Source organism: Zootoca vivipara, chromosome 1, assembly GCF_963506605.1.
Source record: "Zootoca vivipara chromosome 1, rZooViv1.1, whole genome shotgun sequence".
NCBI classification, from domain to species: Eukaryota; Metazoa; Chordata; class Lepidosauria; order Squamata; family Lacertidae; genus Zootoca; species Zootoca vivipara.
Genome location: NC_083276.1, coordinates 67,957,415 through 67,971,219, shown reverse-complemented (window position 1 = coordinate 67,971,219; position 13,805 = coordinate 67,957,415). Strand labels below are relative to the sequence as shown.

At 40.5% G+C, this 13,805-nt stretch overlaps 1 protein-coding gene across 4 annotated transcripts in view; it reads right to left on the bottom strand.

Annotated features, from left to right (window-relative positions):
- Nucleotides 1-13,805, bottom strand: part of SBF2 (SET binding factor 2) — a 217,628-nt gene that overhangs the window by 95,296 nt on the left and 108,527 nt on the right. For 3 of the 4 annotated variants that reach the window (XM_035119334.2, XM_035119296.2, XM_035119305.2), the window contains exons 5-6: nt 13,337-13,447; nt 10,674-10,779 (exon numbers count right to left, since the gene is read on the bottom strand). In XM_035119334.2, coding sequence (XP_034975225.1) covers nt 10,674-10,779; nt 13,337-13,447 — 217 coding nt within the window. Of the gene's footprint in view, nt 1-8,295; nt 10,780-13,336; nt 13,448-13,805 lie in introns of those variants that run through there. The other variant, XM_035119315.2, reaches the window with a different exon arrangement.

The window sequence follows — 13,805 nt, the reverse complement described above, 5'->3', positions numbered from 1 at the left end:
TCATACCTATTTATCCCCACAGCTCTTTTTTAAAAAAATAATAATAATGGTGCTTTATTTATTAATTAAATTTGTTAGTAGCTTTACCTTGCCCAAGGCAACACAAAGTGACTTACAACCAAGTCTCACAGAACTGGCTGGTGGAACATGAATTTCTCTGCTTAGGGCATGCATTCTAACCAGTTATGTTCCTCCACACCAAGAATCCCCTATTTCCAATTAGATCACAATGCCATCACCATCATTATTAAATATCTTATATACATTCCCAGCAAAGTAGTAAGAGGATAGTGGAAGACTGAGCTGGAATGAACAACCAGGTGGCATGTTGAGTTACGGAAAAGCTAAGCAGAATGTAGGACAATGAAGGGAAGTTTTGACAGCTGCTTCCTCTGCTATACATTTTTAGGGCTAAAGAGAGTCCAAGATTACTGTACTCTGTAAGTCTGACAGTATAACAGCATATAGATATGTACTTGTTAACTGAATGAAATGTTCCAGTGACCCAGCAATTACTATGCTAATATATTAGCATATAGTATTAGCAATAATAGCAATATTAGCAATATAGTATTGGCCCGAATAAGCCGCACCCGATTATAAGCCGCACATTTAAAAGTGGGTGGAGGGGGGAGAGAAAAAGACAATACCCGAATATAAGCTCCCTTTCTTGCTCTATTCTTTCCTGGCCTTGGGGAAGAGGATGGGGGACTATCCGTGGGGCAGGCACCGCTTTGCCAGGCTCCTGGCTGCATACTGGATTATTTTTGCAAGGTCACGAATGTAAGCCACACTTTAACTTTTCACAGTCAGAATTTGGAGGAAAAAAGTGTGGCTTATAATTAATTGGGCCAATAGGGTATATGTTTATGGGTCAAAGTATGGGGTGACAGCTCAGCTTCAAGATCCTAGAGCCATTTCAATCTGGTTTTAGGCCTGGTTATGGAACAGAAATTGTTTTAATTGCCTTGGTGGGTGAACTGAACATGAGAAGTGCACCCATTAGTTCCACTGGATCTCTCTACAGCTTTTGAGGCAATTAGTGTGGAAACACTAATTGAGGGGATGAGAGAACACCCTTGCATATTAGTTTGAGAACATTTCCACCTGTGCAAACAGACAACATGGACTCTAGATGGTATTGTGTAAAAGTATGTACAACTGCCGGTTGCTATGTTCAAAAGAGCATAGTGAAAAAAATGGCCAATGCATGTTTCAAAGGCTATGTGTATAAACATACAGCCTCAATTGTTTGTAGCTTCCACCACTATATGAAACGTAAAGCACTTTTAGTAAAATGAGGAGTCCTGGTAGATACAGCACTTCATCAGTGTTTATATTTGCCCATTCTGGATGTTCTTTTTATTTGCATTCTTTGTAACTGTTTTTCAGAATAATTAAGCCTTCAAGTTGCAGAAAGTTGCTTGGCAATTCTTTTCCAATCGGTCACTGGTAGGTTGACAGCCTGTAATAAGCATGGTCTGGGGTTTCAAGTGTAATATTCTAGTAGTTGTGGTCATAACATCCTGAAACCTTTGACAGTGCAAAAGCAGATGGGTGATGCAGCACTACCAAATGTCACACAGACTCTCAGATGCCTTGAGTACTCTAAGCCTGTGTGCTACAAAAATGTATGGCATATTGGTTAAGTGTGAACTCATTCAGAGAAAGCAACTGCTTTGAAAACTACCAAGTTAAATTTTCAAAGTTCATTATACAGCTAACACTACTGCCACAGACACTTATGCTTTGAACTTCTAAATTTAAGACAACTGTTTATTCTGTATGCATAAATTAAAATTACTACTTTAAAAAGTACTGAATATTTGTGATGGTCTAGTACTAAAGTTGCGAATTCCAGTAATCATGAACTGTGGGCATTCAAACAGAGATTCTGATCCTCTTTTGCAGCAAGGAATTAAAAGTTAAACTTGTAATTATTTCAGACTTGTAAAATTACTGCTACATTTGTTGTGTGTGTGTACATATGTGTTCAGTTCCAACTCTTTCCTCCTCTATATCACTTGCTTTCTCAAGCCAAAACACCTAGGCCACTAAGTATATTTAGAAGTAAGATGGTCAGCTCTGAATCCTATGGTTCATGGTTTATTTAGGGAGGTATTGGCCCAAGCAGCAGGTTGCTACATAGTAAAATAAATAAAAATAAATTGTTTATAATACTCAAAGGAAAGGCTCAGCATCTAAATAATGAGAACTACCTTCATAAGTATTTGTTAATTAAAATGTTAACCTGCCCTTCCTGCCAAAGTAGCCCAGAGCAACAAGATTTGTGAACTTTCCGGAAGTTTGAACAATATATATTTCAGGGAGCAACTGCATTTGCTCTGGGTTCATCCATGTTCAGACAGCAGCACATCAAAATCAAATTATAGCTGCAGGTTCAGGAATAGATACTTGGTTATTTTTAGCTGACTTTGCTGTGGTTTCCTCAAGTGTGTACATGAGTGTTTTACAGACACTTATCTGTTGTTTATGCATCATGTATTTGTCAAGAAACAGGTCTGCAATATATACACTTGCCATGTAACGTTCAAAGTGGTCCTTTCTCTTTCAGCAGTCTGCTCCTAATCCAGATGCAGAAACTAACTGTCCATGAAACTATGCCAGCTATTTTTAAATTTTAGTTAATATTACTAGATGTAAATGATACCATATGTTAACAATTTTTTGTTCAGATGTATATTTGTTGATCTTAGTAGACTTAGAATCATAAAATTTAGAGTTGGAAGGGATCCTGAGGATCATCTAGTCCAACCCCCTGCAATGCAGGAATATGCAGCTGTCCCATACGGGGATCAAATCTGCAACCTTGACATTTTCAGCACCACGGTTTAACCGACTGAGCTATCCATGCTGACTTTTAACTCTTGTAATAAGCTGCTTGCAACTCCACAGCCCAGTCTGGTTTCATAAAGCATTATTATGGTGATCTTGACAGACCAGGAAAAAAATACAAACTGAACCTAGTGAGAGAAGTTATAGTTGTAAGCCAGTCCTGATGGTTGTAGTTCCAATGTAGGCCTGAAGGTTTTCATGTGAATGATAGGAGTTCCACCTCAATCACACACCTCTAGTCAACATGACCCACAATAGGGTTAGTAATTCTGGACAATTTATTATTTTTCAGATGGACCCATATTGACTGTGGCTGAAAAAATTCTGGAAAATGAGATTCTCCCTCTAGGCATGATTTTAACTGAAACCAAATTTAAAAATAGGTTATTTGATTTCATTGCTCAAGTAAAGCTCTTAAAAGTGATATCACTTTCAATATCTGGGGACTAATAAGTCTGCTTCTTGTCAATTGATCATAAACAGATATCTTAAAATAAAGCCTATTTTTAAAATTATGTTTCATTCTTTCGTGGATTACCAATGATTCAAACTATTTTGGACTACTGCCCTCGTGTAGGTTGGTGCCCTGGATATTTGTCTGTTCAGAGACAATGTGTCCTGGGTGGTGTTACAAAGCCTTCCTTTTTCTGGAAAGGGGGTTTGGGTGGGTTACATATCACTATTGCACAATGTTTCTCTAAACAATATAGCAAAAGTAAAAAATGATGAATTTGTTTTGTAATTGTTGACTGCTCTGAATTTGGTAAACATATGGGAACAATTTGTTAAAGACAGCTCATGTCTGTGCAAATGCAGCTCTAGTAACATGTTTCAACGTTTATTTTAGGTTTGTTCTCTCATAACTCTTACTTTCCATAGGACACATTTAATATGTAAAATTGTAAAGAATGCACTGCAACATTCATAAAAATACTAGTTGCCTTTATAGAGGACTAGTTGCTAATAAATTTGTTTGCCATCAGTGAGAAACAATTACTGCTTTAATCTTAATTTTTTAGAATTGTGGTTGGTGGAAGCAGAGATTTAAGCAACTAGGTGCCTCTTTATTTCACAGAGGAAGTAGCTGCACTAGGGTGGTTGGGTATAACTAGCTTGCTGCAAAACTGCTCTATATTTAGATTACAGGCCTTAATTTAGAACAAAGAAAGAATAGAATGAAGATCCCACCATTCAATGCCAAGCCTTCCAGACTAATGTAACTATTCATCTGTCTGCATGTAGATGATGCAGAAATGTTATAAAAGACTAGTTATTAATCCAGTGTCTTTTTTATAAATTTCAAATAAATGACCATTAGTACATTAACATCTGAATAGAATTAAACATAATCAGAGTTGAAAGCTAGTCTGAGTTTAAATAGATTATTTTATAAAAGGCATGAAGGATATATCGAGGCTTAAATAAACAGAGATCATATAATACAGCCCAAGACAACCATATTTTGTTAATTATAGCTACAGTGGGGGGGGAGTATTTGATCCCCTGCTAAATTTGCCCGTTTGCCCTCTGACGAAGAAATGACCAGTCCATAATTTTAATGGTAGGTTTATTGTAGCTGTGAGAGAAAGAATAAGAACAGGGAAATCCCCAGAAACCCAGAAGACAAAAGTCAGAGATTGATGTGCATTATAATGAGTGAAATAAATATTTGATCCCCTATCAACCAGCCAGATGTCAGGCTACCTGGTATCTTCACTGTATGTAACGAGCTGAGATTAGAAGCACCTGCTGTAGGGAGAGGTCTTACCTGTAATCCCAGCTTGTTACAGTACCTGTACAAAAGACACCTGTCGACAGAAGCAATCAATCCAGCAGATTCCAAAGTAGCCACCATGACCAAGACCAAAGAGCTGTCCAAGGATGTCAGGGATAAGATTGTAGACCTGCACAAGGCTGTACTGGGCTACAAGACTATTGCCATGCAGCTTGGTGAGAAGGTGACAACAGTTGGTGCAATAATTCGCAAATGGAAGAAACACAAAATAACTGTCAACCTCCCTCGGTCTGGGGCTCCATGCAAGATAACATCTCGTTGAGTTGCAATGATCAGGAGAATGGTGATGAAGCAGGCCAGAACTACACAGGGGGAACTTGTCAATGATCTCACGGCAGCTGGGACCATAGTCACCATGAAAACAGTTGGTAACACACTACGCCGTGAAGGACAGAGATCTTGCAGAGCCCACAAATTCCCCTTCCTCAAGACAGCACATGCACAGGCCCATCTGCAGTTTGCCAATGCACATCTGAATGACCCAGAGGAGAACTGGGTGAAAGTGTTGTGGTCAGGTGAGACCAAAATTGAGCTCTTTGGCATCAACTCAACTTGCCGTGTTTAGAGGAGGAGGAATGATACCTATGACCCCATTATGGAGGGGGACATTATGCTTTGGAGTGTTTTTCTGCTAAGGGAGGGACGATGGACGGGACCATGTATCGTCAAATCCTGGGTGAGCACATCCTTCCCTCAGCCAGGGCATTGAAAATGGGTCGAGGATGGGTATTCCAGCATGACAATGACCCAAAACACACGGTCAAGGCAACAAAGGAGTGGCTCAGGAAGAAGCACATTAAGGTCCTGGAGTGGGCTAGCCGGTCCCCAGACCTTAATCCCATCGAAAATATGTGGAGGGAGCTGAAGTAGCTACACACCGAGTAGCTACACATCAGCCTCAAAATCTTACTGACTTGGAGAGGATCTGCAAAGGGGAGTGGGACAAAATACCTCCTGAGATGTGTGCAAACCTGGTGGCCACCTACAGGAAACATCTGACCTCTGTAATTGCCAAGAAGGGTTTTGCCACCAAATACTAAGTCATCTTTTGCAAAGGGATCAAATACTTATTTCACTCATTATAATGCACAACAATCTCTGACTTTTGTCTTCTGTGTCTCTGGGGATTTTCCTGTTCTTATTCTGTCTCTCACAGCTACAATAAACCTACCATTAAAATTATGGACTGGTCATTTCTTCGTCAGAGGGCAAAAGGGCAAATTTAGCACGGGATCAAATACTTCCCCCCCCCCACTGTATTTCTACACTATTATGTCTGAGAAAAATGAATTAATGTTTTCTCAGAACTAGGGACTCATAGAGCACTCTCTATAGTTTGCTCACTTTTCAATATTCTTTTACATCGTTTTACAAAAGTAGTCAATCATAGAGGGCGAAACAGACCTTGAAAACCCCTAATTAGTTTGCACCCTTTCACAACTCTTCAAAGCCACTGCCCCTCCCTTTCATATCATCTGCACTTGTGCCATTTGAGTCAGTGATCGATAGAGTCATATTACCATACTGGATATTATGATGTCACAATGGCAAATAAAGCACATTTAGAGTGTGGGCAATACTTTCTGTAACATCCTTCCCAAACCTGGGACCTTCTAGGTGTTTTGGTCACAACTCCTAGCATCCCTGTCCATTGGCCATGCTGGTTGCAGCTTATGAAAGTTGTAGTCCAAAGCATATTGAGTGCATGAGATTGGTGAAAACTGTCTGATACAGATCACATGGGTAATTCTAGCCAATCGGGGTCATCCTAATAACTGAACTCTTGTAGCTCTTTCAAAACCCCTACCTCCAAATTATAAAAATGCGGGACCCTTCTGACACTGATGAAGATTTTAACAACAAAAAACCTGCTTCCCAGAGAAATACATTTTCGCTCAGCTCTATTTGCATTTTTATTATCTATGTTGAATTGTTTGGTTCCAAGGTGAGGGGAAAGCACAAATAATGAGGCACTGTAATTAAGAATCCATACAGGCAACTCTGCATAGAGCAATTCAAAGTAAAAATAAAGTTGGCAAGAAAGCAGGAGAGCAATGGATGGAAAATGTTAAGTGTACACACTAGTCACACTTTATCACTTTATCACAATCCAGAGGCTTGTGCCAAGTGTAGTTGTGGAGGTGTAAACCCTTGTTTCACTTAACTCAGGCATCCCCAAACTCAGCCCTCTAGATGTTTTGTGACTACAACTCCCATCATCCCTGACCACTGGTCCTGTTAGCTAGGGATGATGGGAGTTGTAGTCCCAAAACATCTGGTGGGCCGAGTTTGGGGATGCCTGACTTACCATATATTCCGGCGTATAAGACAACTTTTTAACCCCGGAAAATCGTCTCAAAAGTCGGGAGGTCGTCTTATACGCCAGGTATAAGACCCGGACTGGAAAATCTGTGGTCGCCGCATGTGGTGGTGGGAGCTCAAAAACGGCTGCAGCCACAACCCCGTCATACGCAGCGACTGTATGAATGCCCAGGGAATGAGGGGAGCCTCTTCACTGGCGTCCCCGCTCTCCTTTCTCTGGCTCCTTTTCCCTCTCACTGACTCTGCCTGCCTGATCTCTCTGTCTCTCTCTCTCTGTCTCTCTCTCCGCACCAGGGAAGAGAATCCCTCTGGAATCCCGCCAGGGAAAAGGAACCGTGGGGTCACTGGGGTGAGTGGAAATGCCCCTAAAACAGGGGGGGGGCGAGAAGCGGTGGCGAAAGGGCAGCTCTCCCAGGAAAGGATGTGGAGCAAAGGCCATCGAGTTTCCATGAAACCCAGTTCTCCCCACAGGAGCATAGGGAAGTTGCCTTATAGACCAAGCAAGGCCATTGGTCCATCTCACTTAGTGCTGTCTGCACTGACTGGCAGCAGCGCTCCAGGCATTCAGATTCACATTCACATTCCCAGTCCCATCTAGATGCATCTGAGATTGATATGGGGTAGTCTTATATGGCGAGTATATCCCAAACTCTATATTTTAACTGGAAAAGTTGGGGGTCGTCTTAAATGCCCAGTCGTCTCATATGCCGGAATATACGGTAACTCCTAGCAAAAGCCAGGGATTCACTGCATTGTTTAGCTTCCCATGTCAACAACATATAGAATTGTAAGCAGGGCTTTTTTTCAGTATGAACTCACCGGAACTTAGTTCCGGGACCTCTCAGGCGAACATCATTGACATTCAAAGAGAAAGGAGGAGGCATACATGGCGAGTTCCAGCACCTCTTTTTCTAGAAAAATAGTACTGATTGTAAGTAAAGTAAAATCCACCCGAATGTTGTTCTTCCTCAGCTGAAAAGCCATATTTCTTACATGTGCATAATATTCAAAAGGCTTCTAAGTCAATTCATCAACATGTCCAGTACCTCTCCTAGATTACCAAAGGTGCTCTATAAATACTCAATTGCCTTTGTCCTCTACCTCCAAAACCATGAAATTTGTTGGGTGAGTCCCAGAAAAATGCCAGTGCTAGGCAACAATAATTCATTGAAAATCAATGATGATGAATTTTGCAAAAGGTAGTCTAAGCCAAAAGTCTTTCCAAACATTCCACAGCATGGCTTTAGATAACGATACTCTACAATTTGCTTTGTCAGTATTGTGACCTGAGGGTAGCTAGTTTTCCAACTCCAACCACTTACATGAATTTTCTGTGGCTTGGGGTGCATTCATGCTGTCTGAGAAACTTGTTTCAAAATTTTCCAGTCTTTCATTCCCGCATAAGGTTTATTTTAACATTTGAAAGCAATCTGTAACAGAAGCAGAACCACGAGTAGGCTATGACAGAGTAAGCTAAACATCTTTCCTAAATTTAGTTTTTGTTGCAAATGGTCTGCTTAAAATTAGTGGACACTAAATTTTATGTTTTCACTGACCATGGAAAAGCTAATATGCTAACTTCTTCGCCATCACAATGAACTTCTTCAGTCTTCAACAGATGTGGATATATTCTTACCATATAATTTTCTCTAGGGAAAAAAGTATGTTTGTGCCAATGTTCTGGTTCCTGTGTAAGTGGGTCAAAAACTACAATGAAACTATAGCAGAATTACTCATAAATGAGTTGGTGAATGTCCCAAACTTGTTACTCAGCACATTTTTGTACAAGTGAACAAAACATTCTGTAATACCTGCTTCATTTTGGCTTTTTACCTTAGACTGAGAACATTAAGTGTAAGCTCTGTGGTTGGTTTACCAGTCCAAGGGTTTTCTTTTATACTATAAAGCAGCAGGTGGATTCACATTCAGCAGTGGGCTAGTGAAGGTGGAAAGGGGCATTTTAACTGTTTCTTTGCCAACATTTGTTTGCTCAAGATCATGCTGCTTTTTCACCTCTAGAAGAAAATATATTTAGATCTATATATTTTACTCCTTGGGGAAAAGAGCAATGTAAGGGGTGAGGGGGTGAGTAGACAAACAGCTGGAAATGCCAGACTTCTGCTCAATCTAAAGTAACCCACAGCTGCTTTGCACTATAAAAAGTTATATCATGGAACATGCTGTTCTGCCATGACTCCAAGAACATGCATGGCTGTAGGAGTTGTTAGTTTTTTTATCCTGGGAGTAAAAAAAACTCATCAGAAACCTCACAGCTTCTGTACACTCATTTTTCTGTTAATTTACTACATAGCAGACCAATGAAACTGTCATCAGCAAAAAGTAGCCATATACTGGGAAAGGGACTCTGTGGCAGATTATACACTTGTCCCTGTTTCAATCCCTGACGTCTGCTGGTAGGGCTGGGCAGTCTCCTGTCTGAAACCCTGGAGAGGATGCCCACAATACTGAGGCAGATGAGGCAATAGTCTGACTTGTTACAAGGCAGTTTCCTATGCACTGTTTAGTGTAAACATTCACTCACCCCTTGTTACTGTTTCTAGATTTGCACTGAAACATCCAACTGAGTAAAGAAGGCTTTCAGGTGCATATGCCATAAGGATTATTTTTTCAGCAAGAGCTTGAGGGTTTTGGGGGAGTTAACTGCTGAGTACTATTACAACTGCCACATGACTTTCCAAGGAGATACGAAAGAGAAAAAGGTGCCCAGAGAGTGCTTCTTTCTTGGTACACTGCAGGGAGCTCTACTTGAAGGCACATCACACATCACAGCTGTACTTCTGTTGTCCAAGGAACAGGGCAAAACCACAAGGTAAGCACATGTACCCTCCAGGTCCCGTGTCACTATGAACCCAGAAAGATAATTTTCCTACCACTTAAGGCAACACTATATCTCAACTTTCATCCAGAAGATGGGAGTACATCTTAGCAAGGGGTAAAAGCTGACTCACTGCACAGTATATATGCCCCATGCAAGTACAAAAAATATTTAGCTTCATTTCTCAACAAGCTGTCATCCAAGTATCTTTCTTTGCATAGAGGATCTGTTGTGTATCTTCTCTCCCAAAGCCAAGCTTTATAGATTTGCTTCCACTGAAAACTTGGTACCTTGTGAATATTTCACTCTCCCTGTGTGCTGCGTTTCTAATTTGTCCCTGTTTATTTCAATATGTTCACCATTAGGAATTAAACTGAAAAAAATGTTTAATACTTGATTTAATTTCTCAGCTACAAAGTGATATTTTAAACTTAACTTTAGTTTAAAAAACAAAAGGTTGCACAGCCAAGAAACAAGCAGCTGAAGAAGAAGAAAGTACAGAAAGAAATATCACAAATTAGATCTATGGTAATATTATGATATGAAAAAAACGCTTCTGCTAAGTGTGATAAATTCCTCAAGTCACTTTGATTTGTACTAGCTTCAGATTCATTTGTCTCAAGTGTGTGCACGCATGCAGAGCAATACAGCAGTAAAGTACTAATCAAACTGGATACAGCTGCAAGACACCCAGGTTACATTCAATTATCATTAGGACATGTACAACTATGTTCCAAAATACAGAAAAAGCAACATCTTGAGTTTTGAAATTCAAAACCAGCAAAAGTTACTATTGCATGTATGCAGTCAGTTTAGAAACAATGGCAAAATATAAAAATAATAATAACCCCAAAACTGACATACCTAATTGTTGAAACAGAAGAGCCACACTCGTCCCTGTGACAGGAAGACTATCATGTAAAGGAGTTTGTATCAGTTGCCTGTCTCCTGCTCCCAAGGAAAACAGCTTCTGTAGAAATATATTTTAATACACTATTATTGCTTATGCAATATGAGGTGAGTTGTTTTTGCACAATTGTCATCAGATGTATATTAATTAAGTCAAACTGTTTATGTGTTTACAATTGCATATTATCCAATATCCTACAATTTTGGGGCCCCGAACACGGTTGTCATGTTGTCAATATAGTTCTAGCAACTGCTGTGAGCACAGTGAGTAAGCACTTGTCCCCCTCTTGCCACCAATTACTAACTGAGTGCTCTGTGAATCACAGAGAACACTGATGGGGTGGGGAGGTATCTCACTTCTCCCTGGGCTTTGCAGCATCATGAGCCTTTTACCAGGGCTTATCTTCTCCAAGAAGATAATGGACCCAATGGACTTTGGGGTGACTTAGCAGCAGCTGTGGGAAAGGGCTGGTCAAGATCAGGACGACAGAGTGTGGGTGAGGGGATTAACCCTTTCTCCCTGAGCCATGACTCCAATGAAAATGATTGTCATTCCCAACATCAGTTTCCCTCTACTGAGGAAAATAGCAGCTCAAGGAAGGATTGTTTTGCGACTGTGGAGAGATAACACATACACTCATGTGGCACAATCATATCAGGCTCCTGCAAGTCTGTTTTTAAAAAGAAAAAGAAGAAGAAGAAGACTAACAAGCCACACTGAATGCAAAAAAGCATCCAAGAATTGGCTGCTTTGTCTGTAAGTCCATCTTCTAGTAATCCTGGTTGTAAGTCCATTTCCATGTCCATAAAACATGAAAGAGAATGGAAGATCCCTGTTCATCCCAGCCAGGCAATCCACTGAGAATTGGAAAGGAAGCAACTAAACAAATGGAAGGAGTGTGGGAAATGGCTCTGTCAAGTCAAGTGGAGACAAGAGGGACAGACGTATACAGAGATTCATGCTTATTAAAGCAGACTACAGGATACGTTGCCTGAAAAAAAGCATAAAGCTTTGCATCCAACACAGTAATTCCGCTTGCAGAATGACTTCTGCTAACACAACTTCCCATCCCTCTCCTTACCCTATGAACCCCTTGCACAGATGCACCAAACGCACCTGGAGGGTTCCCCCAAGATTCGGTAGGAGAAGGAGGGAAAGTTACACTGTGCAAGTGGACGTTGTTCATGCAAGCACAGTTACTTCATTAGGTACTACTTGGAAAGGTGCCATATACTGGGTTTGACAGAGAGTCCATCTACTCTCAGTGGCAGCAGCTCTCCCATCACCTGCTACCTGATCCTTCTTTAGGCTAAGAATGCCAGGACTGCAAAGCATGTGCTCTAAAGAAGAAGAATAAGAGTTTGGATTTGATATCCCGCTTTATTACTACCCGAAGGAGTCTCAAAGCAGCTAACATTCCCCTTTCCCTTCCTCCCCCACAACAAACCCTTTGTGAGGTGAGTGAGGCTGAGAGACTTCACAGAAGTGTGACTAGCCTAAGGTCACCCAGCAGCTGCATGTGGAGGAGCGGAGATGCGAATCCGGTTCACCAGATTACGAGTCTACCGCTCTCAACCACTACACCACACTGGCTCCCAGAGAGGGTGTTGCGCAAGGACTGAAGCATGGGGGTTAAGAAAAAAATGTATGTATGGTATATAGTAAAGGTATATAGTAAAGGGGCCCCTGACCATCAGGTCCAGTCGTGTCCGACTCTGGGGTTGCGGCGCTCATCTCGCTCTATAGGCCGAGGGAGCCGGCGTTTGTCCGCAGACGATTGGTCAAATAGTCATTATGTCAGGACTACCTTCAATGAATATATAAACCAATATACAAGCTGAAGTTGTGAATGAAGCTAACTAATGCGGAAATGGGAAGAAGAAATTCTGGCTTCCTTTCTAGGTAACATTCTACTCATTCTTCAGTACAGTCTACCAACTAAAAGTATGACAAGGACATTTCAGTGCCTCCCCCTCTTCCTACTATCAGCAGAGTATGTTGGCAGTAGGGAAATGGGAAGGAAAATACTCTTGCTGGTGGTATTCACCATCACACCCCACTTGTGAAATTTGCTATGGCAACTGAATTACCCTTGTCAGGACAAAATCATCCATACTTACATGTGAATTCTGTGCAGCTATTTTTCACTAGTATGCAACAGAGCATGGTTTTCTTAAAACCTAATTTCATCATCATTGTATTTCATTGAAATCTGCATTATCATTGAACACTATGTGGTAGGTCCACTGAAACAATTAACTACCCCAGGACTGACTCAATAAAAGCGAGTTCCGAGAACAGAAAAACTCCGCTCCCCAATATCTCATGCAAACCAAGAAAAAACATAAAATATTTTGAAGCACCAATAATAAAAAAGGTTGAATTCTACAGCAATGTTTCTGAATTCATACTATGCCTTCTAACAGGCATTTAAATGACAAAATTAACCCTTTGACCTTATGGTAGAATGGAATTCTCGCTCTCTTTAGAAGACGGGCCACTGGGACATACTCAACTGAACTATGGTCCTCTATTAAATCAAAATATTTAAAGAATTTATTTTTTGCTTTCTTCATAAATCAAATTAGCTGAATAAATACCCTTTTTTCCTATTTACCTGTGACCCTCCAGCAGCAGGGACAAAGCACGAACAGAGATTTGCAATGATACTCTCCAGTGAAACATGCAGGTTGTCCACATACACAGTGTAGACCAAGCCAAGGCAAGCCTAAAACATGAAATAAAAACATATTACATTGCAACCTGGGGAAAAGATAATACTAATAATTATTGGAAAATATACATATGTAGTATAAAGAATGGAATCTTGGAATATTTATACACAAAAAAATATTTTGCTTAATTAAAGTGCAATGCTAAAATCTAAAGCCTTTGAGTTAGAACTATATAGCTTTATCAGTAGTATATTTCAGTAGTAGTTGTTTCAGGCCTGGTTTTAGAACTGAAACCACCTTGGTAACCATGACTGATCTTTATGAGTAGAGAGAAAAGAGAATGCAACCCTGTTGTTTTGCCTCTACCTCTCAGCAGCTTTTGATGCAATTGGAGCAACTCAAGGAGATGGG